This window comes from Bos javanicus, chromosome 11, assembly GCF_032452875.1.
Source record: "Bos javanicus breed banteng chromosome 11, ARS-OSU_banteng_1.0, whole genome shotgun sequence".
Classification (NCBI taxonomy): domain Eukaryota; kingdom Metazoa; phylum Chordata; class Mammalia; order Artiodactyla; family Bovidae; genus Bos; species Bos javanicus.
In genome coordinates, this window is record NC_083878.1 from 20,795,383 (window position 1) to 20,822,946 (window position 27,564).

At 36.4% G+C, this 27,564-nt stretch overlaps 1 protein-coding gene across 10 annotated transcripts in view; it reads right to left on the reverse strand.

The window, feature by feature from the left end:
* Positions 1–320: 320 nt before the first annotated feature.
* The window catches only part of ATL2 (atlastin GTPase 2), a 68,077-nt gene continuing 40,833 nt past the window's right edge, over positions 321–27,564 (reverse strand). For 4 of the 10 annotated variants that reach the window (XM_061432106.1, XM_061432113.1, XM_061432112.1 and 1 more), the window contains 12 exons: positions 17,947–18,081; positions 17,596–17,700; positions 13,139–13,189; positions 12,784–12,840; positions 11,260–11,352; positions 8,487–8,625; positions 7,531–7,658; positions 6,338–6,394; positions 5,346–5,417; positions 4,277–4,708; positions 2,742–2,756; positions 321–2,641 (listed from right to left, as the gene is read on the reverse strand). In XM_061432106.1, coding sequence (XP_061288090.1) covers positions 2,534–2,641; positions 2,742–2,756; positions 4,277–4,708; positions 5,346–5,417; positions 6,338–6,394; positions 7,531–7,658; positions 8,487–8,625; positions 11,260–11,352; positions 12,784–12,840; positions 13,139–13,189; positions 17,596–17,700; positions 17,947–18,081 — 1,392 coding nt within the window. In that variant the 3' untranslated portion in view covers positions 321–2,533. Of the gene's footprint in view, positions 2,642–2,741; positions 2,757–4,276; positions 4,709–5,345; positions 5,418–6,337; positions 6,395–7,530; positions 7,659–8,486; positions 8,626–11,259; positions 11,353–12,783; positions 12,841–13,138; positions 13,190–17,595; positions 17,701–17,946; positions 18,082–25,282; positions 26,892–27,564 lie in introns of those variants that run through there. The other 6 variants (XM_061432107.1, XM_061432110.1, XM_061432116.1 and 3 more) reach the window with 5 other exon arrangements.

Consider the following 27,564-nt stretch of genomic DNA (forward strand, 5'->3'; position numbering starts at 1 on the left):
ATCTCAATGGGGAAGACAGTTTGCTTTAAAAAAAAAAAAAAAAAAACCTTGTAATATAAATTACTAAAAAATTTTACCACAGAAAATATACTAACACCAAAATTATTTCAGGGAACAGTTTGAATTTGTCTTTAATCCCTTTTACTGCTTCTTAACAATATTCAGTCTTCCAGCTGAAACCAAAGTACTTTCTTGGAATCCTTAATAGAATTGTTATCTTTGGGAAAAATACTCTTTCCAACAAGAAATATTAAGAAATCCAATGGTCTAGATTTCACAACTCTTTTATTAAAAAAACAAAAAACAAAAAAACAAAACAGTTACCTGTGTCTCTTTAATTTCAGAAGAATTGCTATTATACAACAAACTTTTTATTTTTTCCATTCATAAAAACAGTCCACAACATTCATAAAACAGTAAAATGAGACACTTTTCAGGTGGATTCTCTTAAAGAACAGATGAGTTGGTAGCAGTTTAATAATAGATGGAAACAAACACAATCCATATAAAAACAGGATTTGAAGCGGGAGGGGGGAGATATATACCAAAGTAAATTTTGAGCTTTCGGCCATGCAACTCAACATCTGAGTTCTCCATTTAAAAACCAAACTAGGTGCTTTAAACAGGTGTTCACAGAAAAGGCTACAAAAGTACTGCAAAATGTTAGCCTTACATACACCAGAAAAAAGAGAGAGAAATGAAAATTAATAAATCCCCTAGCTAATCACAAGTTTTCCCTGACAGAGACAGACAGAAAAATAACTGTTTACAAGCTTAGCTTTGAGGTACAATGGCTTACAGCTCTCACATGGGTGTTCCTCACTCATGCTCTTTTTAGTATAAACAAATAGGTTTATGTAATGGAATACATATTTGAAGAATTCCTTAAAAAAAAAAAATCACAAGTTCCATTTTATATATGCAACAAATTTTTAATTATGTACTGAAAATAAATTACAGAAAATAACTTTAAAATGCAACAGAGGACAAAGTCACAATAAACATTCCCATTGAATTCCCTCGAGGGTGGGGGGTGGGGTGGGGAGTGAGACTGCAGTGCTCAAGAAGATAAATATCACAAATATATCAAAAACTTCAAATTGTCTATGCATTCATACACTGACATGAGCCACAAACACTCCTTCACAGGGACTGTACTCATTAGCCTACCACAGAACCAGATTTTGCCATAAACTACAAAACTTTTAATACAAAATTGTATTTATATATTTATAATTCATATACATGCCCTATCTGTGATTTTAGAAAATAAAAGCTACACACTGTACAGACACTCTTAACTCATAGCTGTAGGCAACATTTTTGGATGGAATTTCTCCCCCAATAAAATTAATGGCATATTTTATGTACATGAAGGCTAAACTGCATAAAGACAGTTTAGTTTCCCAGATATGCATCTCGTTTTAGGGCAGGTTTATAAATTTAAAAAGGCAAGACAAATGTACACTTCAGAATCACTTTCTTAGCTACAAGAGTTGTCGTGTAATTTCTGTGAAATTTCTGATACATGCATTTATGTAATACTGGTATTGAAGGCAGTAAAGCAATATATACTTTTAATGTCGTGGCTCAATAAAGGCTTCATTGTCATTCCAATCTGAATCTTGCTACAGTGATTCATTAACTTCTCTAAAAATTAAAATTTCAATGGGACACTGTGTTAAAAAGACTCTAAATAGATTTCTTAAAATATTTCCCTGAAATATCCTTTTACATAAGACAAATTTCACTAACATCAAAGAAGGGAAAAAGAAAAAAAAAGAATTAAACATGGCACCAGTGTGCATGATAAACTAATGCTCCTCAGCCAATCATCATGTCTCAGGAGCCATGAACAGAATGCTTAAAACCAACAAACAATTTCACACTCTGTGGCAGCCATCTGTGAAGCCAGTTATACTAAACTACTTCTACAGTTGATTGTAAACTTTGGTTTATTTTTATTTGAGTTCTCATTGTACAGCAAGCATGAAAAAAAGGGAGAGTGGAGTCCATGAGGAGATGAAGTGTCAGTCTGTCTTTAATCTGGCATGATGAGACACCTGGTCAGTCAGGCCTGCTTTGATAGAGTTTGTTACAGACTGCCTTATGTTTTCCTCCATCAAATTATCACCCAGGGGCTTCAATACCTGTGGTATGAGAAATGTGCAAAACAAATAAAAACATGAGGTAAAAAAAGAGTTACATATAAAAATAGATATAAAAAATTCAATTCAAAGCAATGAAGAAAATAACCAGGAATGTGGGAAATAAAAAGATGCTTCTCCCAAAAAAAAAGTTATGATGCTACAAATAATGCAGTTAGACATTTTATAATGTAACAAAAATTACTTTCCTCCTATTCAAACCATTACAATTCCTATGAGATGGATGTGCAATTCCATACCCTATATGCAGCATCAAATCTGGTATGTATACAGCATTTATGCAGACCGGCCCAGACGGTCCTGCTTATTGTCCTACATGTATAAGTGTGAACACTTCAGATAGGGAAAAAAGTTAAAAATACTGTCTAATTTTTCTTCTTGTTATTGTTGGATGACAGTCTCTGTCGCTGTGCTGACGAAAGAACACGATGAACCATTCGACGTCTAGTAACTTCGAAAAGTTTGGAAAACACCTAAAACATGGAGTGATTCGTTAGGAGAATGATTCAGAGGGCCTTGAACTTAAAGAGTTTAATTAAGACTATAAAAATTTGAGACTTCATAGTTTCTCACCTTCCTGGGACTCCTCTGAAGCAAAAGAAAAGAGAAATGCAAAAAAATTTAGACAAGGTTTGTTGACACTGCACAGACCTTCTGCCTAGTGATCATCTTACCTCAACTGTACTAAAAATACTTGTACACACTTTAGATTCTTCCATTGACTTGTTTTGTGATAGTGGCACCTCTAAAATCCTAGAATCAGCGCTATACTGGAGATGACTGATTTTCAGAAGACTCTGTACAATTATCAAAATTCCATGTGGCAGAAAATTAATAATGATTCAACACTTTTAAAGTAGATACTATTTTAAGTGATGCTGTGATAGCTTTTTTTTTTTTAGGTTGTGATAGCTTTTAATCCATCTTCTGTCAGAACATATCAGAGGAATATAAAGAATGAACTTTTTAAAGATATAAAAATTTAATAAATATCCAGACATAAGGTTCCAAATCAGATCTGAATAGAGCATTTCTCTAAAGAAATATAAAATGGAAATTAATATAGCAGGTCACTGTATAAAATAGTAACGACATTATTAGTAGAAAAATCAGCATCAATCAACTTCTTCAGTCTTTGACTTTAAAACCAAAACCAGCATGGACCTGCATTATCTTAAATCTTCAAAATAAGCCCAATACTTCATCGGCCCAGAAATGGTATCTGAAAACGCCTTTCATATTGTCCATCAGTAATAACTGTAGCTTTCATTCTTGATATGATGCTCAGGTATTTCACGATGACCATTTTAATGACAATATCCTTAAGTGGAATTTTCTGAACACAGGCAATTCCAGACAACAGTTGGCTGATACACAAGGCTTTCCTTAGTAGATACTTGTCAGGCCCAACTTTGAATTCTGGTTTAAGGTAAAAAATCATGATTTGAATTCTGGTTGCGGCAACAGATTATGATTAAGAAAAGCTGGCTCACTGTGGTACTTTGCTTTGCTCATTAGCATTTCCATAGTACAGAAGTAAAAGATTATTTGCTGTAAGAATTCCCTATAAGATTGTTCTTTGTAGTAAGTACATCAGTAAACCACTACTATCTTCATGGAAGGCAATGAAGACCTGAATATCACCCATTTTTCCTGGAATATAAGCATGCATTGCTTCTTATCAACCCTAGTAAGAAACTTCAAGGGAACTGCACTTCCGAACTTACTTCCTTACCTTCATTACTCTTGCACTGATATTTTCTTTTCTCAAAAAAACAAAAAAAAAGGGGAAAATCCTTAAAGACTCTGGTCCTGCCCACTTGTCTGGTATAATCAGGCCTATAATTAAGAAACTATCCAGAGTATTACAGATATAAGTTAACCAAAGCACACTAAAACTTTCAAGGAAAAAAAACTCTTCAGTTTATACTTTATATTTGGATTATGCATCTAAACAAAACAGAAAATATCCTTTTGCCATTCTCCATATAAAGAAAAAGTAGGTGTGGAAATATTGGGGGTGAGGGTGGGGAATGGGGGACTGGAGGAGGGGTGGGGAGCCACAAGGATAAGATTAGTCACTGAAAAACCAAAAGAGAGATACCAACCTGTTCCCATAGTGTTTCAGCAATCTGATCGATCATTGTTCCAATTTCTCTGAACTCCCCAGAGTATTTAACATATGCCCAAGTACAAAGAGACGTCAGTGCTAACCCCATGACAAGGTTACACAAGACGGCTATAGAGTTTAGGCCAACGAAGCCAGTCAGTCCTGAGATTATATACATAGCAAACATGACCGCAAACAGTGTGGCAGGGGTACGAGCAGCATAGAAGATATTTTTGCCATCATTGTGCTTTATAAAATTTGCATAGGTTTCTTCAATTTCAGCCTCAAGCTGGTCCTGATAACGACGGCAGAATTCATCTCCACCCATTTTTTTCACTGAACGAAACTGTTTAATCGCCACTTCCTTAAGATCCAGGTGTTTTCGCTCCAGATCTGAAGGTGCAATGTAAGGCTTGTCCCCACCACATACCTGTGCAGACAGCAGGACAGATTACATGCTGGAAATAAGTCACACTTGAAAGAAATTCCCCATCAGTGAAGTTAAACCACCTACATGATTTAGTTTTAAATTTGTTTGTAATACTCCACACTTCATCATAATCTATGCATTTCTTATATATTTAACTGACTCAGGCAAAATAAATTTTCCCAATTAACTATATACCAATAAAGACAAAAAGAATTACACTACAATCTGTATTGATGTCAGCTGACCCAGCAATACACCACAAAAGACTGCTGGCAAGAAAGTGTGTTAAGAGCTGTAACACATAAAAAAGGTACTTGAATATTTGAATTAGCAAGCTTAGCAAAGAAATTGCTATTGGTCTTAGGACAATGTTACTAACATCAGAAGCTACTGATAATAGCACTCTGAATCATGTGTCAAAAAATATTTTATTGTGGTCTATGTAAATAACTTACTACTCTCATCCTGCACTCTAACGATGGAAATTATAATCTTAAGTTTATTTTCTGTAGAGATGATAAAAGAAGATTTGGGAATGATGTAACATGACAATGTATAAGGAGTATGAATTGGTTCAATGATTTTAAATATAAAAATCTTCTCACTCTAGTGTCTAATATAAATGTTAGTCACAAACCTGCTCCATACTTTTGCAATAGATCTCTCTTGCTCCTGCTACTGCAGCAAGATTATTAGCTTCAGCTGTTGCCTAAAAAATAAAATAAAATGTGCCAACTTTATGTGAAATAACTGATGACTATAAATGCTTAAGACAATAAATTATGTACAGTGACCAAGTCTGAAAATGAAACAGAAAAATATTATCAACTTCCAGTTTTCCTTTCTAATGGAGGAAACACTAGTAAAAATGATATAACAACTGCTTCTAATAGGACTACCTGATTAATTTTGTTTTGCTTAGATTTGTTAAAGTGGGTTTGTAGAATAGAACACATATGCCCAGGAAATTATAAGAGAATTAAATAAATACAGCCCTAAAATATGTCCCGTCTCCAGGTGCAAAGAATCAAGGGTTACTCATATGGTCCTCTCTCTCATAATCAGTATGACACAGGATACATTTTTAAATCCACAAAACTGTTTACTACATGTATTTTATGAAAAAAGTTTAATCCACTATAAAACTGGGAAATTGCCCAAAGTAGCAAATTTTTAAAAAATGAAACAGGTTAAAATAACATTGTCCCTAAAGAATACCTTTTTTTTTAAAGAAAGAAAAAAAAAAACAAAACTATAGTCACTAGAAGTAGCTGTCATTCATTAAAGAGAAAATAAGCCTATTTCAAACAACATTCATTGTCAAAGACCCAGAGAACAGAAGCAGCTTGGTTCAGCATGGCCCACACCAAGCTATCTTCTGAAACAGAAATTTTCCTACACTTCTTGAGCAACTGAAGAGAAAGCACCAAGGACCTTCATTTCTATGAACTGTGTGTGTACAAGGTCTGCAATCTGTAGTTACAAAAACTCAAAAACTTCAGGACCCATGCCTTGAGTATCTAAAATGTATTTGCATGCAAAGAAGCACCACCCCATTTCCAGCATTTCTCTCTAAAGCAAATTTTTTTTCTACCTCATAAATAAATGTATGTACAATGCACACACTACCTGAAGCATGGACTTTGGATGTGGAAGTTCCTCTCCTTGATAAATTTTAATGTAAGCCTAAAAATACAGAAGACTCATTATATTGATAGGTTATGCAATTTGGCTCCATATCCCCAAAGAAAAATCATTAGATAGAAAAATGATTCACACTATTAAAAGGAAAGTCTAAGCTTTAAAAATCATATACTCTCATTCCAACGAAGTTAACCCTATTCTCAACATTATTAAAAACGTGTGTTGCTAAGTAATATCCTAGAGAAATATCTCTAAATGTTAACTCCAACTTGGCAGAAAAGTTGTTTCATATTTAAAGTTATATATAAAATGCTATCTACCCTATGAAAAGAAATCCACAATTCTCTCCTACTGCCAAACTGCCAATGTTTCAAATAAATATGTAACAAAACATTTTAACTCAGTATTTTACTTTGATCAGATTAAAGTATATTTCAGTTCAAGAGCAAAAAAAATTACCGAATTTGTGGTTTAAGAGTAAGAAAGATGAAAATTTTTAGGTAAGTTTCATATAGGAATCTTTCATCTCAACTTTCATCTGACTCTTAAATTATTTCATAACTAAACAAAGACAGTATGAAAGTGATCAAGTGTCCATTAAATAACACAAAAATACACTCTTTCATTAACTGTGTTTTCCCATCCATCTACAACTACTACAAATAATTACAACCCTCAACAGTGGCCTTGCTCTGGCAAGTAAGCTATAAAGACTAGAGAGCAGAGGGGGGGGAAATAATCTATGAATAATTTACTTGAGCTCAGAACCCAGTTTTGATAACTTTCAAAGGCTCTCATCAAGTACTCAGACTCTGAGACAAGGTTTTTTATGAGAACTCAAGATGCAGAATTATGCTCCCAATATCTATTATTATTTTCAAATGATAAGAGTGGTATTATAATATTATGAATGGTTCTTCTCTGCATATCAGAGCTGGAGAAAAAGTAAGATAACTGTATAAACAAATAAAATCACTGTGTAGAAGATACGTGTTACAATCTGCTATAATCTTCAATATTCTAAAATATTGATACATCCAATTCAAGGCAAAAAAATACATTATAAATTTTACTTCATTGTTTTAAAATACAGATAAATTTTTATACCATACAGATGAGTTTTAAGTCAACTATATTTCTAACTTACACAAAGTCATTTAATATAAGTATTTTCCTACCTTAAAGTATTCTACAAGATCTCTACAAGTGACTTTAGATCCACTTATCTCTTTTTCTACCAAATTTTCTGGGGCAAGGAGCAATGGAACCAGATTTCGAAGCTCTCGTTTAAACTCTTCATCAATATCTGATGGGCATGAAATTAGTCAACATATTAGTAAAATAAAAAAAAAAAGAAGAAGAAGAAGAAGTAAAGTCACCATTGGTAAGAGTTAATGAGATTCTGTTTGATAGAACAAGAGTATGATACTTAAGTATAGATTCATTTCAAAAAACTCATCCAAATCTGTCATACTGACACATCTCCTAGGAAAAAATATAATGCCCCCACCCAACTCTATACCCCATTTTCTTCATCTTCCAATAATTCTGTCAGCTCAAATAATAAAAAACTGTGAACTATCAAAACAAATTCCACATCAAGTATTTTAAGTAAACTATCCTTTCCAAATGGCAGGCAATTCATGAAACTGTATTAAATATTAAAACTAAATTTTGTTTTTCTAGCCATACTGGTGAAGTTTTGTTAGTCCCCAAGTCTTCTGCTATCATGCTCAAAATAATCCTAAAACATACACAGAAAATTATACCATCACCCCGAAACAGACTTAAATCTAATTATATCAATACAATACATTGGTAATGCTTTTTAGCAGACTGCAATCAGATGAAATACTGAAATGTTCTTAGTCTTCAGTGTTTTTAGGACATCAGTGCTGAGCAACAGACATTAAAAAATATGTTAATCAATATGCTAGGTGTTTGCAACAAACCAATGAAATGGAAAGCTACAAAGACCACACAGAGCACTACAATCACTTCAGTAACAATGCACTGAAATATCCTCCAGTATAAGAGAGAAATTTTAAGGAACCATATATATATATATTATTTTTTTTTAACTTTCAGTCTCTAAAACTTCAGTTCTGATTTTAGCAAGAATGGGAATTCCCACCTTTCAATCTCCCATCAAAACTAGGATTAGTTGCAACTTTAAGACCAGGATGTGGCAAAAGGAAGCAACCAAGATTTGAGAAACAATTGTGAATGTGCTTCCTTACATTCTGCAGCTCTTCATGTTGATTCTGTTTTACCTGGAGGTAGGAGGAGACAGGGTAAAGGAGCAAACAAGAGAAAAACAAATTTTTTTTAAAAAAGTACACACACATACTCACAAGCATGCACAGTAATTCAAATGCTACTCCACATGGGTGTTTTTTGACAATATAAAATTTTATTAAAGACCCATTTCTAACCATTGGGTAAGACCCACCTCCTCTCCTAAACCAAGAGATTTTTTTTCCCCGTTAGCTACCAAAGAGAAAGTGAAATTCCGAATCTGACTCTTTGCAACCCCATGCATTATACAGTCCATGGAATTCTCTAGACAGAATATTGAAGTGGGTAGCCTTTCCCTTCTCCAGCGGATCTTCCCAACCCAGGAATCACCCATGTCTCCCACACTGCAGGCGGATTCTTCACCAGTTGAGTCACAAGGGAAGCCCATTAGCTACCAAGGATATGAATAAATACAAATAATAATCAATCATAATATCTAACACCAGAACAACAGGTGTGACTGTGATTTATAAACCCGTCTTTAAAGTACTTATAATGGCAAAGAGAAAAACAAAGTACTAATCTGCCTACAAATAAAAAGGTCAGCCCTCGGGCAAAACAACAGATAAGGTGAAAACTACCAGTACAGTCTAAAGAACTGTAAGATTTCAGCACTCATCCCAAGTGATTACTTATGACATATGCTAGTCATCAGTTTTCTGCAGAAGAGAAACTGCTATGTGTTTTCTGGAAGAATATACTATAGTTAGATTTTTAATAACTACTTATCCCAATATAATTCACATATTCCCTCCTAAACTCTTCTCAAAAACCATTCTAAAATACATGTACTGTTAGTAATCAACAAAACCTGGAAACGACCCAAATCTCCATTGAGAGTAGAATGGAAAAATTATTGTTATTCTTACAATGGAATACTGAATATCAATGAGAATAAGGGAACTAAACTACAGGCAACAATCTGAACTAATCTCAGAAACGTAATACTGGGCAAAAGAAACTGGACACAAGAGAATACATATCATGTGTGATTCCTTTCATAAAAAGTCCCAAAACAAAGCCTCCTGAAGGTCTGAACAGCAATGAAGGGTTTGGGGACCAGGGGGAGTTAGCAGACAGAGGTGGGTGCTTCTGGGTCATTATATGGCTATGTTCAATTTGCACAAATTCACCAAGGTGCATACTTATGGTCTGTGTACTTTTCTGTATCACTTTAATAATGTATTTAAAAACCCCTTTGTCTTTGAAGTCCATAATTCTGAATTTAGTTAGTATGCCTAATGTACTTCGTGTTAATTTCTTCTGAACAAACCAAAGAAAATGCTGATGAATGAAAATCTTTGACAGTCTAGAAACGCCTTTCATATAATCTAAGAATAAGCATTTGGTTTTAATCTCAGTTTAGGATCAAGAAAAATTATATTATACCCTCAGTCTTTGAATATGGTTGCAAAACTAAATTCATCCTTCCACAGGGAAAAAACAAAAGTTTATTACCCCAAAGAAAGAAATCTCCTATTTATGAATAAAGGGATTTTTATACATCTTTTATTGATGTCAGTAGGCGGGTAGTATTTGACCTGAGGGTTTCCACAGGAGGATACCTCTAGGAATAAAGGATCATGGTGGTGAGTTTATTTTCCAGGACTGCCTTGGTATGGCATTTTGCATGGGTCAGAACAAGAGTCTGGATATCTGGGTCCTATTACAGTTACTGATAATGTGTTAAATAAACAAAGGCAAGTCACTTTTCTGGGTTCCAGTTTTGAGGTGTGTGTGGAACTGTGGTTTTGGAGAAGACTCTTGAGAGTCTCTTGGACTGCAAGGAGATCAAACCAATCCCTCCTAGAGATCAGTCCTGGGTGTTCACTGGAAGGACTGATGTTGAAGCTGAAACTCCAATACTTTGGCCACCTCATGCGAAGAGCTGACTCATTTGAAAAGACCCAGATGCTGGGAAAGATTGAGGGCAGGAGGAGAAGGGGACGATGGAGGATGAGATGCTTGGATGGCATCATTGACTTAATGGACATGGGTTTGGGTGGACTCCGGGAGTTGGTCATGGACAGGGAGGCCTGGCGTGCTACAGTTCATGGGGTCGCAAAGAGTCGGACACGACTGAGCGACTGAACTGAACTGTGTATAAATGCTAAGCTAGATAAAATGTTTAAGATCCCTTTTCTAGCTCTCTATATGCTGCCACTCTATGAGGCAATATTCCTTGGAAAGAAAGTCTCACATCATTTGCGTTCAATGCATGCACACTAGATTATCCATCCTGTCTCAAATGTTCAGAAGCTCAGCTGGGCCAGAAAGAGACATGCATGCAATCTGAACAGATCAAAAGGTTAGTCTACCTCAAACTCTTATCCTGTGAATATTGATTTATTGAAATGTCCCTTCAATATGTCTCTGGAGAAATATCTGTTCCTTAATTTCTATTCAAGGGCATTTCTACTGTTCTCTTTCTCAGGAGTGCTACCAATTTATACCTCATCAATTATGTATGGGGTTACCTAGGTTAACCAGGGATACTCTATTTGTCCCGATCATACTTAGACATTGGTGGTCTAAGCAGCAGTCCAGGCAGCCCACTCCTTTGCCTGACTCGGTGCTTATGCTCTCCTCTCTCAGAAATAGGGACTTACCTGCAATCTCTTTTCAAGGAATTGTTTGCCACCTTCCAAACCATATGAATGTTCATAAGGATAACTCCAGTCTCGAATCAAAAACATTAATGTCTACAGAAAAAAGGAAAAACATAGAATCATTTCTTATAAAATTTTACCAAAAATTACTACCTTAACAACTGAAGCATCCCTTACTCCCCAGAAACAATCCTTATCAAAAGTTACAGCAACCAAATGGTTTACTACTAATCATAGTTATATCAAGAGCCTACTACATAAACCAGTAACACTCCCAACTCCTATCCAAGAATCTACATCCACTTGAGAAACTTACTCTATATATTGTCACCACAAGTAATAACACAGGGATTTTTAAGAAGAAACAAAAGACGTATCAGGGTATACAGATCATAATTTTAAGCCAAGATTGTATAATTAAAAGACCAAATAATTCACAGAATTTTGTATTCTTACATGCTTAGGTTTCTCAATTCAGCATTATTGATGCTTTGGGTCAGATAATTCTTAGCTGTACACACTTGTCCTATGTATTACAGGATGTTGAACAGCATGTCTGGTCTCTAAAAACTAAATACCAATGGTATTAACTTCCTCCCCAAAACTGTGATAACCTAAAATGTCTCCAAATATCAGCAAATGCCATTTGGGTGGCAAAATTACCCCAGTTCAGAAAAACAGATATAGGCAAAATAGAGTACATTTTATCATATACAAAAAATGACACCATAACCTGTCTAAATATTTCATGAAAGTAATCACTTGAGCCAGGCAAGACTGAGGCTGAATCAGTGTAAACCCACTGACAGTAAGAAGCACCAGTGATGCTTTCATGTAAGGGAAGACTTCACACACGGATGAGCAAACAGGGTGGAGTCATTCTTACCTACTGTAACACAACTAACCAAGTAACACTATGTCAACTTATAAACCACTTATTTCAAAAAAGAAACTATCTAAAATTAGCTTTTTTTCTTTTAAATCTCTGTAATGTTAAGACTCCAAAGAAGCAATATCAAATTATGCTTCTCAAATAACTCCACCCAGATTAATTTCTGACTTAATATTCTGCATCTAGCATTTAAAGGTAATGAAAAAACATGAGGGAGAGACATAATAAATTCTGAAACTTTTCTATGAATCAAAAATGAACAGTAACAGGTCTAACTTCAACTTGTAATATACTCCCCCCCACACACACAACCAGCAATATGGCAGTAGTTTATGATATATACAAGAAGTTCACATGACTATCTCAACTCTGGGAATTAACACCTAATTAAGAGAAATGTTATTAACTTCTTTAAGTAAAAATTCTAAGAATCAATCTATAATCATTTGTTCTATTTCCTATCTTGTAAATTGCTACTGTTAAGTTGGTAATGACTCTACCATAAATTAGTTTCAATTCCACTGGATCTGTTGCTAAAAATGAGTTTGGCATAATGTCCTTATGTCTTCAGAAATACAAGATGACAGCTTTTCACAGATAAATTTCTTTTAATGATAAAATACTTAATTTACCTGAAATGGTTTCTGGTAGATTTCTTCCATTGCAAGTCTGCCGTATTCTGTAAATAACTATTAAATCAAATTATTTAAAATAATGCCCCCAAAGACGTTGAAAGAAGACATCTGTAAAGCTGTTCTATATCAGAGCACTAGATGTCAGGGCCTTTAAAATCATTTGAAAGCCAAGCATTTAATTTTTAAGACCAAGTATACATCAAAATTTCTTTTAGTTAAGAAATCATGTATCTGTTTAAAATCATATAATAGTCAATCTTCTTACAATATTATAGATTCTTGGTGTAAAGTAACAATAATGTAGGAATTAAATTTTCAATACTTTGGCATACATTCTTTGAGACATACATACTTGTAAGTGTTGAAGATCATCTTCCTGAATATTTTGAGACAAATTATATACCTGTTAAAACAGAATATGGTTTTCATTAGTGCTTTACTTTGAATACCCATCTGTGTATAACTTTACTTGTGGAAATGAAGGCTATTTTATACCTGAACACATATGAATGACTCGATCATTATCTTAACTGGTGATGAAAAGGATTTCTTTTTCCCTAACTATAAAACATTAAGGGGGGAGCAGTGGTGGTAAACTATGTAAAAATCATGAATACATGCATATGGGGCCAAGAGAGCAGCAGACCTTTTTTTAAAGTATATGTAGTATACTTATATTGTACGTTTACATACTTACACTTAGGTAGTAAGTTTCTTTAATGTTACACCAGGTTTTTTTTTTTTCTTAAGTATAGGATTTCCCCAATTATTTTTCTAAGTGAATGGATGTGAAGGGCATAGTTCTACAAAGATCAAATTCCTCCTTGGAGCATTCACAATATATATGGGTGAATATATGTATCACCCATATATCATGGGTGCCTCAACTACCATTGACTCTAATATGATTATCTTTTTACTTAAGCAAACTCAGTCTAAATAACATGAAAATTTTACCAGACTGTAGTAGCTGTTTAAAAAAAAAAACACACAACAGTAGGTGGCACTCTTGCCCTTTCCACAAATTTTTAGGAGGCTTTCCAAGCCACACAGACCAGAGCTGATAATGGTAAGTTAAGTAAGTATAAATATCAAAGAGGCTAAGTTTTCAAACTGAGTACAATGACATATAATCTTGTATGCTAAGTCACTTCAGTCGTGTCCAATTCTGTGTGATCCTATGGACTATAGCCCGCCCGGCTCTTCTGTCCATGGGACTCTCCAGGCAAGAATACTGGAATGGACATCCCTCTCCATGGGATCTTCCTAACCCAGGGATTGAATCCGGTCTCCTGCATTGCAGGCAGATTCTTTACCATATGAGCCACCAGGGAAGGTCTTATAATTTATTAAGTGATTTCTTAAGTGCCTTTGGTTGGGTTTTTTTTGCCTGTTGGAAAGAACCCCCATTATACCGAAAAAAAAAAATCTTAAAAATTGCTAATTTAAATACTGATTATATTTGAAAAGTAGCTTTTCAAAGAATTATGATATATTATACATTTTATAGCTTATTTGAAAATTACTGTTTTTGCACATATTTTTGAAGGAATGTGAAAAATGCACAGTTATCAAAAACAGAATTTTAGAACTAGAAGGAACATTGAAGGAGCATCTGACCCTAACTTTGTATTGTCCATGGGTAAAACTGAGACCCTTTGGGTCCAGTTTGGGTCCAGAATCCTGTTTGCTGAAAAACATGGAGAACTCATGGCTCCTGACCCCTTTTCTCTCTTCAGTCCCCAAGTCTGGGGAAGGAGTGTTCAGTTCATTGGGAGATGGACCAATGTGACCTGGCATTCTGGAAATGGAATGGTTTGGGTGGGGGCAGGGGAAAGGTAAGAAGAACTGGGTTTGAGACCTAATATCTGTGGAGCATCAGGGTACCTTCTGAAACCATTATACCCTAGAATGGAACCGCAAGTACCTCATCCATGCAGAATTTTAGAGGCTTTGCGAAAAATCTGGAAAGTGCCACTGGCCAGTGGGAATTAAAGGGATGTGTCTTGGGACTGGAGCTGTGCTTAGGGAGGATAATGAACAGTCAGACTTGACTACCTATCTACCCACCATGCAGGTTTCTGAGTGGATGCAGGCAGCACCCCAGTGCCCCAAAATTCCACCATGAGGGATTGCTCCTTTTTGTGAGAGGGGCATGAAGGTCATTTGGAAAAGGAAATGGCAACCCTTTCCAGTATTCTTGCCTGGAGAATTCCATGGACAGAGGAGCCTGGCAGGCTACAGTCCATGGGGTCGCAAAGAGTTGAACACAACTGAGTGACTATCACTCACTCAAGTACTCGCAAGAAAGAGAAACTGGAGAGAAGATTCACTAGGTACAGTCTTTCTGAATCAAATCTTTTAAGAGGTCAACTAGGCCACCAAAGGAGAAAAGTAGTAGGTGTCCATAGTTGCAGCCTCTGCTAAGAAATAACATATCTAAGAAAACAGGGTTACTCCAAATATAGAACAAGCTATGCTAACCACAAAAAAATGCCGATCAAACTTAATCACTTGGAGGTCAAGAAAATAAACAGCCACTATAAGCCAGCAAACTTAAAATTATTTTCTCAGCTAATTTCAAACAGGTACTTACAAAGAAATTAATGATTGAGGTGGTTAAACTCTATTTAAACTTAAAATCTGAGAGCATGACCAACCTATTCTCACTGATACGGGCCTTAGCGTTTAGAAAATAGGCCCAGATCCTTTCATTGTCAGGGCCAGGTTATAAACAGCAAAGAGAAAAGATTTGTTTACTGTAGACCATTAGTACTTAGTATACCGTGCTGTACTTAATATACCACACTGTATTTAACAAGATGCTCAACAATTATTTTTTGAAAAAATAAATGACAAAGGGATCAATCTGTCATTAGCCTATCAATCATATAACTTATATAATAAGGAAGGACAGAAATCTGGCCTCAAGAATCAGGAAAGACGCAATAATAAAAAATAATTTCAGGGACTTCCCTACAAGTTCAGTGATTAAGACTCTGTGCTCCCAAGACAGGGGGAATGGGTTCGATCCCTGGTTAGGGAACTAAGATCCCAAATGCCAGTCAGTTCAGCCTTAAAAAAAAAACAAAAAATCAATCTTTTTGATTATTTAGTTTACAAAGCACTTTTTTATGCATTATCGCATCTGGATTTCATTTCTGACTGCACATAAAACCACATTATGAGACAGTCAAGCAAAGCAAGAATTTTCATTTTACAGTAAGAAAGTGGCTTTAAGTTTCCAAAATTAGGCCTCTCACTATCATAAAGTTAAACAAACAACAGAACACCATGGTATATAAGTTTTAGGACAGAGAGCTTATAATTTAAAGCAAGTCAGAGAGTCAGCTAATCTGAAGGGCTATAATGTGATAATACAAACACAAAGATGCATTTTCTGGTTGCCTCAGGAAAATGGCAGTTGTGCCGCCCTGTAAGATTGGAGGAAAAAAAGTAGAACATATTGGAAAAGAGAGATTCTGAGGGTCCCCAATAATATCATTTAGTTTATAGAGACAGATATTTCCATCCCTATAATAAAAAGAAGCCCCTTCTCTTTTATCTCATAATAATCTCCAAAAGTTGTTTCCACTGACAGCTAAATACTTCGAATTGAGGAAGGAGATGGGAACTTTAATCGAGACAAGTCATACATTCCAGATACTAATAGAAAGCACAAAAACCAAGACACTGTGACGGTATCATCTATAATCTCTCATCAGTAAGAAATATTTCTTACCTCAGAAGAGGCACATACTTTTTAAAATATTTGCAAATACGTATCTCGAAACACCACCACCAGCTGGACCTAACCACCATACTTCAATAATTCTTTTTTCAGCCAGAGAAGTATCAACCACAAATGAGCTCATAAAAGGGAAAGTAAAAAAATACAAAATGACCTGTGGTGGTTTAATTCAGTCCAATCAGTCTAAATTATACAGAAAAAAGATGGCCTAGCTCAAAGAGACTAGAACTTGACAAAACACCAAACACACCTAGGGTACAGCATAAGTGAAAGAGAAAAGAATTTTACTTCTTTCTAAGTGAAACAGGTGCTATCCTAGATTATATAAACATCACTCAGGTTTCCTAAGTTACATAGGACCCTAGTTTATTATATAAACATACCTCCATTCATTCAAATAATCAAGTACTAGTTGCCATGCACATCAAGTAGAAAACTAAATTTAATTACTTGATTTTGCTGTTTGGTTGATTTAGCCAAAAAATAAAAATATACTCTACATTTTACTGTATCTGGCAGCCACAGTATCAACTGAATATCCTAGAATTCAATTAAGGATAATATACAATATATACTCCTTAAAAAAAAAGAGCATTGATGCTACAACAAAATACCAAAGGCATTGGCTGTTGGTTCACTGCTTCCCTGGTAAGCACTTAAAAGTACGAAATTTCACACTGTAAGCCAGGACAGCAAGCACAGAAATGTAAGTGAGCGATAAGAAATGTAAACAGTTTCTCTAATTTTAATCCGTCTTTTCTTCAATCAAATGGCATTCTGAGGAAGAGCAAAGGTACTGGAGTTCTGTGAACTGATCATGCTGGAGCATCCCTGCGTCTCACCTGAACAGAGCTAGTCATGAGAACTGATCATGCTACAGCATCCCTGCGTCTCACCTGAACAGAGCTAGTCATGAGAACTGATCATGCTACAGCATCCCTGCGTCTCACCTGAACAGAGCTAGTCATGAGAACTGATCATGCTACAGCATCCCTGCGTCTCACCTGAACAGAGCTAGTCATGAGAACTGATCATGCTACAGCATCCCTGCGTCTCACCTGAACAGAGCTAGTCATGGTGCTCAGAGCAAACACTGTGGCACAATCCTTGATCGTCGACTGGCTGTCAAAGGCACCCTGGGTATCCATTAGCAGCACAGCCACCTAGGAATTTAAAAGTTAGAAATACTACGTAAAAACTCACCGACAGTGATTTATAAAAGTCAAATATAAAACGGTTACTATAAAAACCACTAATTAAGTCAAGAAAAGTACATATCTCACACATTTTGACTTAATAGTCCACATGTTTAAGTTATTGGATAATAAGGTAAGAGTTCTGCATTGTTTTGCTCAAGAAATAAGGAAGAAAAAATAGTTTAAAAAAAAAAACTCTAAAAAGAATTTTACTTTTGTTCCATTAGGTCTCTCGATCACAAACACTTCATTCCAGACTTGTATGCCTGTTGTTTCTCTTTCGCAACCACCTCGCCATGTAAAGCCAGTCAATGGTTCATTGTTTCCACCAATCCAACTCTGAGAATCCTGTTGAAATCAAGCATAAATATAAAATAAAACACACAAAAATAAGAACTCAAAAGGAATGTAGGAAATCACCCACTCTTTACAACATTGTAAATCAACTACACTTCAATAAAAATTTTAGGAAAAAAAGAAAGAAATCATCCACTCCTTATTTTATAGATAAGGACGGTACATCCAGGGAGATAAAATATACTGTAACATTACACAAGTAGTTACAAAAACAAATCCCACATCCTTCACAGAGGGACCTGAACCTTCTCACATCTGCTCCCATTTTCACACGCTAGGCTTCTAGATAAGTGGGGTCACACCCACTTTTCCCACTTTGGAAAGACTTCCTATGTTCAAAATCATAAAAATAAGATACCAGCTATTTTGACACCTCCTTCTACAAAACCAAGTTCCAGACAGAATGACTGTCAAAACAGCACTGCTCTCTTAGAATAGCTTATATACTAAAATGTTTTCACACTGCCTTAATTTTCTCTTTAAAAAACATCAACTTTAAAAATAACCACAAGATTTGTATAAAATCCGATTCAAACAATCCAACTGTAAGTCTTTTTCAAAACCAAAAGGGAAATCTGAATCCAGACTGGGTATGGTATTATATGGTGCTAAGTTGGGGTAAAGATGATTGTGTGAGGTAATAATGGCTTTGAGGTTGTACTAATAATAATAAAGTCTTATCTAGTTAAAATAAATAAGTAAAAGGGCAGAGAGGAAAACAGATGAAATAAGACCAGGAAAATGTTGGCGGGTACACTGGAGTTCATTGTATTCTACTATTTTGGGGTATATTTAAATTTTTCTATAATAAAATGTTTTAGCACATACATTACGGGACTAAACTGTTGTAATATTATAAAATTATATGAAATTTAATATACCATAGGCTAGTTTATCTAGAAAATTAAATCTAGAATATGATAAATGAGTTAACTTTGACATATATTAAGAGCCCTCTACTTTAAGTATATTTAAAGCCCATATATCCTTTTCTCAAAGTACCTTCCCTCACAGGAAAAATTCCTTTGTTTCAGAAATACTTCTAAATAAGCTTTACTACATAGTCCAAAATAGATAACAAAGGTCCAATTAGGGGTGGAGAAAGATGTATAAGGTAGACTTAATGAGGAAAAGGCGGGAAACAAAAGTGTTGCCCAAATTATCACTACTTTATATAAAGATCAGTCTTAAACATCAGTGGGCTTCCCTGGTGGCTCAGATGGTAAAACACAAACCATCTATAATAATTATTCCACAGAACTCCATCCCCAGTTGTTACCAATCCTATCACTTACAAAATTCTCTTGGACTCTCTTCACTTTCAGTACCTTCAACTTAAGACCCTCATCCTCTGCTGGTCACAAGGCTGACACATGGTACAGCTCTATTTATACTATATACTACAGACTTGTGCTTCAAGAAGCACCCTTCACAGGGATCAAGGGATTAACAGTACACCCTAGATAAGCCCAGTTACGGTCTTGCACTGACTATACTTTTTAGATGCTCCAAATCACCTTGAACCTCCCTGTTGTACCCTCCAACCCATCCTTCCCAACTGTCACTTAATGTTCTCAACAAGAAATCTAAAATCATGCCATGGTCCCACTAAAAAGCCATCTGTGGCTCCCCATTTCTTTACAGGACCATCTGGAGACGTGCTGTATACAATCCACCTTTAATTTACATTTCCTATCTCTGCTCCTTATGTCCCCCCAACACACACACCTCTTCCAGTTTGTCCCACAACAAAAAAGGTCAATATTCCCAAATACACAGGTTGCTTAGCATCTCTATACCTTTGCTCAATCTGCTCTCAGCCTGGACTGAGTGGGTGGTCAGGAAAAGAAACTCCAACTTTTCTGAACTCTTAAAGCCTATTATTGACAGTTCAGGTGGCTCCCTTTAAATGGCTTTGCACTGCAGTTCTTGTGTAAGTATTGCGAGCACGGGCTATAAACCCATCTGATTTACAAAACTGTTTCTACCAAAATGCCTTCCATATTCTAGGTCCTCACACATAGCACCTCATTCCCCAAAAGTGTCAAAGTGATATTTAATGAACTGATTCAACCTACACAAGTAACTTAAAAGAATTTATCCTATTAGAGAAATCTACTTTTATTCTACATATTACTTTTTACTTTATTACTTAATTTTACTTATTTTTTTCCCTATCTCTTCTATGAGAATTTAAGTTCCATGAAGAAAAAAAGTCTTGTCATTTTTTTCCTCTCAAAACACAGGATAGTATCCCCAGAACATAGAATAGTGCCTGGCTCGCAGTAGGTACTCAAAATATTTGCTCAATAAATACGTCAAATTTTTTAAATTAGTAAGCTTCAACATGTTCCTTTTTGCACATGGGTAAGAGAGATGGAAGAAATAAAATCCTTTCAATCACTGCTAGAAATAATACATGAATAAGAGTAAAACTGAATTTTAAAAAGTACAGATGACTGAAATCATAAGCTAAGTAAGATGCTTGTTAACCTTACTATCTCCAAAAGAACTTTAAAAAGAATTGGTGTCTCATTAAAAAAGATGTACTAACTATATATTATCTCTTCTTGGTTTACCCTGTAATGGAAATGTTTACGAAATTGCTATTGTTCAGTCACTAAGTCGCCCAACTCTTTGTGACTCCATCCACTACAGCACATCAGGTTTTCTTGTCCTTCACTATCTCCTGGACGTTGCTCAAACTCATGTCATTGGGCTGGTGATGCCATTCAACCATCTCATCCTCTGTTGCCCGCTTCTCCTCTTGCCCTGTCTTTCCCAGCATCAGTCTTTTCCAATGAGTCGCCTCTTCACATCAGATGGCCAAAGTACTGAAGCTCCAGCTTCACCATGAGTCCTTCAGTGAACGTTCAGGGTTGATTTCCTTTAGGATTGACTGGTTTGACTCCTTGATCTTCAAGGGACTCTCAAGAGTCTTCTCCATCACCACAGTTCGAAAGCATCAATTCTTCAGCAATCAACTGTAGCCTGCCAGGCTCCTCTGTCCATGTAATTCTCCAGGCAAGAATACTGTAGTCGGTTACCATTTCCCCTCTAGGGTATCTTCCCAACCCAGGGATCAAACCTGGGTCTCCTGCACTGCCGGCAGGTCCTTTACCACTTGAGCCACCACAGCTTTCACTATACAGACCTTGGTTGACAAAGTGATGTCTCTGTTTTTTAATGCGCTGTCTAGGTTTGTCACAGCTTTCCTTCCGAGGAGCAAGCATCTTTTAATTTCATGGCTGCAATTACCATCTGCAGTGATTTTGGAGCCTGAGAAAATAAAGTCTGTCAATATTTCCACTTTTTTTCCATTTATTTGCCATGAAGTGATGGGACTGGATGCCATGATTTACTTTTTTGAATGTTGAGTTTTAAGCCAGCTTTTTAACTCTTCTCTTTCACCCTCATCAAGACACTCTTTAGTTCCTCTTAGCTTTCTGCCATTAGAGTGATATCATCTGCATATCTGAAGTTGTTGATATTTCTCCTGGCAATCTTAATTCCAGCTTGTGTGCTTCCTTCAGCCAGGCGTTTCGCATGATGCACTCTGAATAGAAGTTAAATAAGCAGGGTGACAATATACAGCCTTGACATATTTCTTCCCTAATTTTGAACTGGTCCATAACTCCACATCCAGTTCTAACTGTTGTTTCTTGACCGGTACACAGGTTTCTCAGGAGGCAGGTAAAGTGGTCTGGTATTCCCATCCTGTTAAGAATTTTCCAGAGTTTGTTGTGATCCATACAGTCAAAGGCTTTAGCGTAGTCAATGAAGCAGAAGGACTAAATTGATCAGTCAATAAAAGAATGAGAGAAAAGGTAAATCAGAGAACCTAATTAAAACCAGTTAAGTTTTGACATTTCAAAACATGAAATTAAGAAGTCTTGTTATTTCTCTAACATACTGAACACTGGTAAATTTAATAATCATTCAACAAATATTTATTGAACCCCTACTGTGTGCCAGCCACTGTTCTAGATTCAAGGGACAGAGCAGTGAAAAAGAACAAACATCTCTGCCCTCAGGAGGATGCTAATGAATTCGAGAAGGAGCCTCGCTCATAACAGATACCGTCTGCTGTCATGAGTAGAAGCAAACTTAAGAACTTGAAAAACAGTACCTGATACCTTTTATTAATACAGGGACAAAAACTAAAAATTTAAAAAATTATCTTAATCCTCCAGTTCAAAAAAAACAAAAGCTTACTGAGTAAGTCCCAGTTGCAAAAGGCATCTCAGCTGAAAAGACTTGAACTTTGAATGTAGTCAAATATTACAGTGAATAAACAGAAATCCTTGCCAAAAAGACTCAGCAATATAATTATCAACAATAAAGAACCCCTACCTGCTCTAAACAATAAGAAACAAATTCTTATTTCACCATAGGAAAGATAACATTCTCTAGCAATGGAGATCGGAGAAGGCAATGGCACCCCACTCCAGTACTCCTGCCTGGAAAATCCCATGGATGGAGGAGCCTGGTGGGCTGCAGTCCATGGGGTCGCTAAGAGTCAGGCACGACTGAGCAACTTCACTTTCACTTTGCACTTTCATGCATTGAAGGAGGAAATGGCAACCCACTCCAGTGTTCTTGCCTGGAGAATCCCAGGGGCCAGGGAGCCTAGTGGGCTGCCATCTCTGGGGTCGCACAGAGTTGGACACGACTGAAGCAACTTAGCAGCAGCAATGGAAAAGGCAATGGCACCCCACTCCAGTACTCTTGCCTGGAAAACCCCATGAATGGAGAAGCCTGGTAGGCTGCAGTCCATGGGGTCACTAAGAGTCAGGCACGACTGAGCGATTTCACTTTCACTTTTCACTTTCATGCACTGGAGAAGGAAATGGCAACCCACTCCAGTGTCCTTGCCTGGAGAATCCCAGGGACTGTGGAGCCTGGTGGGCTGCCGTCTATGGAATCACACAGAGTCAGACACGACTGACAGCAGCAGCAGCAACAAAGTGAAACAAAAGCTAGGTAAATTTGCACACTGAGTTGGTAGTCCAGCCAGGTCTCCTAACTTCAACAATGGGCATGCCAGAAGATAAAGGTGCATTGAGAAGCCGTAACAACTCAACACAGCTATAAGGAAAATGGACAGAAGGATGAAATTAAAGATCCAAGTAACTGTACAACAAAACAGCAGATCCTTCGAGCTATGAAGCATTCCCCATAAAAACATAACAGATAAAAATCTTAACTGTATAAACTAGTACCTAACTTAGGAGGTAGATTATTAACACCAAACGACAGAATAAGCTAATACTAACATTCTGACCACCAAGCATAACTTAAAGAGTTTTCATTTGAATATGTAAGAATACTCTGCAAGTCCGAGAGCAAATTAAGAAACATTAGACTTTTAAAACAATTTTAAAACTGTCTAACATCTTACCCATCTCCTCATCCAACTCTTCCCTTTTGGGGCTGGACAGACAGATAACATAATGACTGACCTAATTCACAAGCTCAGACAAAGGACAACTATATCAACTTAGTTACACGCGAAAGAAGAATAAGTTTAAATAATCTTTTTTTCTTATGATTCTGGTTAAAAGGTGACCTTGACCTGGAAGACACACTTAGTAAAATAAGCCAGATACAAAATAACAAAATTGTACGATTATACTTACATGAAATATCTAGAGCAGTTAAACTCATTGAGACAGAAAGTGGGAAAGCAGTTATCAGGGGCTGGAAGAAAGAGTTTATTGTGTACAGATCTTTAGTCTGGGAAAATGAAAAAGTTCTGGAAATGTATTGGTGGTGATGACTGCACAATAATATGAACAGTCTTAATGCCATTTAAATTGTACACTTAAAAGTGACTAAAAAGGTAAATTGTTATGCATTTTTTAACCACAATTTTTCAAGTGTACTTAAGTGCTACTAGAACAGGAAAGGGAAAACACTTCTAGTTATTGATGTTTGGTGTTGAGATCTGACTTTATAGCCTTCCACTGGACTTCCAGTCTCAGTGCTCCCATGTATAAAGCTAATATAAAAAAGCATATCAGCCTCGCAAGAAAAAGCTCAACATGAAAATCAATGACCTTTCTTTCTTTTTGATCAGAGAATCAAGGTCACAGGGCAAATTGCACACTGAACTCTGGAGAGAGGCAAATACAAAGAATTGCAAGCTGAAAGTCAGTTTACCAGAAGCAGAAACTGCTAGAGCAAACTGAAGAAACACTTAAATAAATATGGACAAACTGCTAAAAGCTAAAAGAAACTAGCTTGAGACCTAAGAGCTCTTCATTTTTACCACAAGAAGTTCCCTGAGGTTCTCTCTTTCTGTTTGTTTTGACCCTGCACATGGTTTGCGGAATCTTAGTTCTTCAACCAGGGGTTGAACCCAAGCCGTGGCAGTGAAAGCATTGAGCCCTAACAACTGGACCACCAGGGAATTCCCTGCAACCATTTCCAAACACACAGAGGGGCAAGCAAGCCCTGAGAGCAGTCCCCACTAACGAAGGCCAGCCCTTCAAGGCAAACTACCTGATCAGAGCTTTATCTAACCCTGGGAAAGTCCAATTCATCAACTCCAGTTCCCTCTAGCCTTCCTGTTTCAAGTAAAGGGAGAAAAAAAATTTCTGAAGGTCATAGCCCAGGGACTCAGGTCCACTTACAAAACTGAGATTTAATCATAAAATGATAAAGCTCTCCTCATGCACACATTACCACCACATCAATCAGTGGATTACAACTGACACAGCGGCAAGACACAGATTCTATTTAAGGAGTTCTTAGGGAAACCCAAGGACAATGGAAGTGGGACAGAATACTGAAGTCTCTGGGATCTAAAGCAGCAAACACTAACCACATCTCTGAGCTAGAACTAGATTAACAAAACTTCACAGTAAAAGCTTAACTCTCAGTTCCTGTTTTCTGATAGTTCACGTCTGATAAGTACAAGCCATGTACTTTCCTCAAAAGTTGAGGAAAAACAGACTGATGAGACAAAGCAACCTTAAGAATCAAACTCAGGTATGTTGCAGATTTTGAAATACTAGACAGCAAATTTAAAGTAACTAAGGTAAATATCATAAAAGCTCTAATTTTAAAAAGTGGAAACCGTGCAAAAACAAGTAATGTAAGCAGAGAGATGGAAACTCTAAGCTAGTATCAAAAGAAAATGCTAGATAGAAAAATACTATTATAGAAATAAAGAATACCTTTAATATACCTGGGCTTTCCTTGTGGCTCAGCTGGTGAAGAATCCGCTTGCACTGCGGAGACCTGGGTTCAATCCCTGGGTTGGGAAGACCCGCTGGAGAAGGGAAAGGCTACCCACTCCAGTATTCTGGCCTGGAGAATTCCATGGACTGTATAGTCTCTGGGGTCACAAAGAGTTGGACACGACTGAGCGACTTTCACTTTTAATATACTTATCCACAGACTGGACACATCAACAAAAGAATCAGTGAACACTAAAATGTATCAACAGAAACTTCCCAAACTGAAATGCATAGACAAAAAAGGATAAGAATAACAGAAAAGACTATTCAAGAACTGTGGGACAATTACAAAAAGGTATAAATAGGTATGGCTTCCCTGGTGGCTCAGTGGTAAAGAATCTGCTTGCAAGCAGGAGACGTGGATTCGATCCCTGGGTCGGGAAGGTATACTGGAGGAGGAGATGGCAACCCACTCCAGTATTCTTGCCTGGAAAAGCCTATGGACAGAGGAGCCTGGTGGGCTATAGTCATAGTCCATGGGGTCATAAAGAGTCGGACATGACTGAGTGACTAAACCAGTAAGTAGGTATAATGGGAATACCAGAAGGAGGAGGGGAAAAGGCATAAAAGAAACATCAGAAGTCATCAATTCAGTTCAGTTGCTCAGTCGTGTCTGACTCTGCCACCCCATGGACTGCAGCACACCAGGCTTCCCTGCCTATCACCAACTCCTGGAGCTTGTTCAAACTCATGTCCATCGAGTCTGTGATGCCATCCAATCATTTCACCCTGTGTCAGCCCCTTCTCCTGCTGCCTTCAATCTTTCCCAGTATCAGGGTCTTTTCAAATGAGTCAGTTCTTCACATCAGATGGCCAAAGTACTGAAGTTTCAGCTTCAGCATCAGTCCTTCCAATGAATATTCAGGACTGATTTCCTTTAGGACGGACTGGTTGAATCTCCTTGCAGTCCAAGGGACTCTCAAGAATCTTCTCCAACACCACGGTTCAAAAGCATCAATTCTTCGGTGCTCAGCTTTCTTTATAGTCCAACTCTCACATCCACACATGACTACTGGAAAAACCATAGCTTGACTAGATAGACCTTTGTCAGCAAAGTAGTATCTCTGCTTTTTAATATGCTGTCTAGGTTGGTCATAACTTTTCTTCCAAGGAGCAAGTGTCTTTAATTTCATGGTAATAATGGCTGAGAATTTTCTAAAATTAATGACGAATACTAAAGAACAGATCTAAGACAATCAGATAACACCAAACAAGATAAATATCAAAAGATCTATACCAGGCGTATCACAGCCTAACTGCAAAATGACAAAGACTAAAAGGAAATCCCAAAACAAAACAAAGATAAAAACACATATCTATAGATGATCAAGGAACGATAAGAATCACTTTGGACTTCTAGTCTGAAACCATACAAACAGGAAGAAAATGGAATGAAATATGTAAAGTGTTAAAAGAAAAAAGCCACCAACCTAAAATTCTGTATCCAGTAAAAGTTATCCTACGAAACCGAAGGAGAACTAAATTCTTCCTTAGATAAAAAATGAAGGATGTCGTCACCAGTACACCTGCCTTGCAAGAAATGTTAAAAGTTCTTCACACAGAAAGAAAATAACACACGCTGGAAACTCAAACATATATATATATAAAAGAGTATCAGAGAAAGACAAGAAAATCTTTTATTCTTCTCTTAATTCATTTAATAGACAACAGCATATCCAAAGTTCTAATTGCGACAATGTATTAGGCGATTATGGTACATACGGAGGACTGGGAATAAGATACCTGTACTACCCATAAAGCAGTATAGTAATATTCTAAAAGCAAACTTAGATCAGTTGTAAATGTATATTGCAAACTCCAGGCAATTAGATTTTTTTAATGTTTAAATAAATAATAGATACACTAAGAAAGAACAGAATGTGGAATCATATAAAATAGTCAATTAAAGCTAAAGAAGGCAGAAAAAGAGAATAAAAAAGAACCAAGTATAACAAGTATCAATAATCACTTCAGACATGCATGACTGAAATAAACCAATTAAATGAAAGAAACTGTCACTGGATTAAAAATAAATCCAACTATCTGCTGTCCACAAAAAAAACCCAGTTTAAACATAAAGAAAAGGAATGGAGAAAGACATACAATGCTAACACTAATCAAATAAAAGCTAGAGTAGCTATACTAATTTCAGACAGAGCTGACTTTAAGACAAGGAAATTATCATTATAAAGAGTGGTAATACATAATGATAAAAGGAGTCATTCATTTC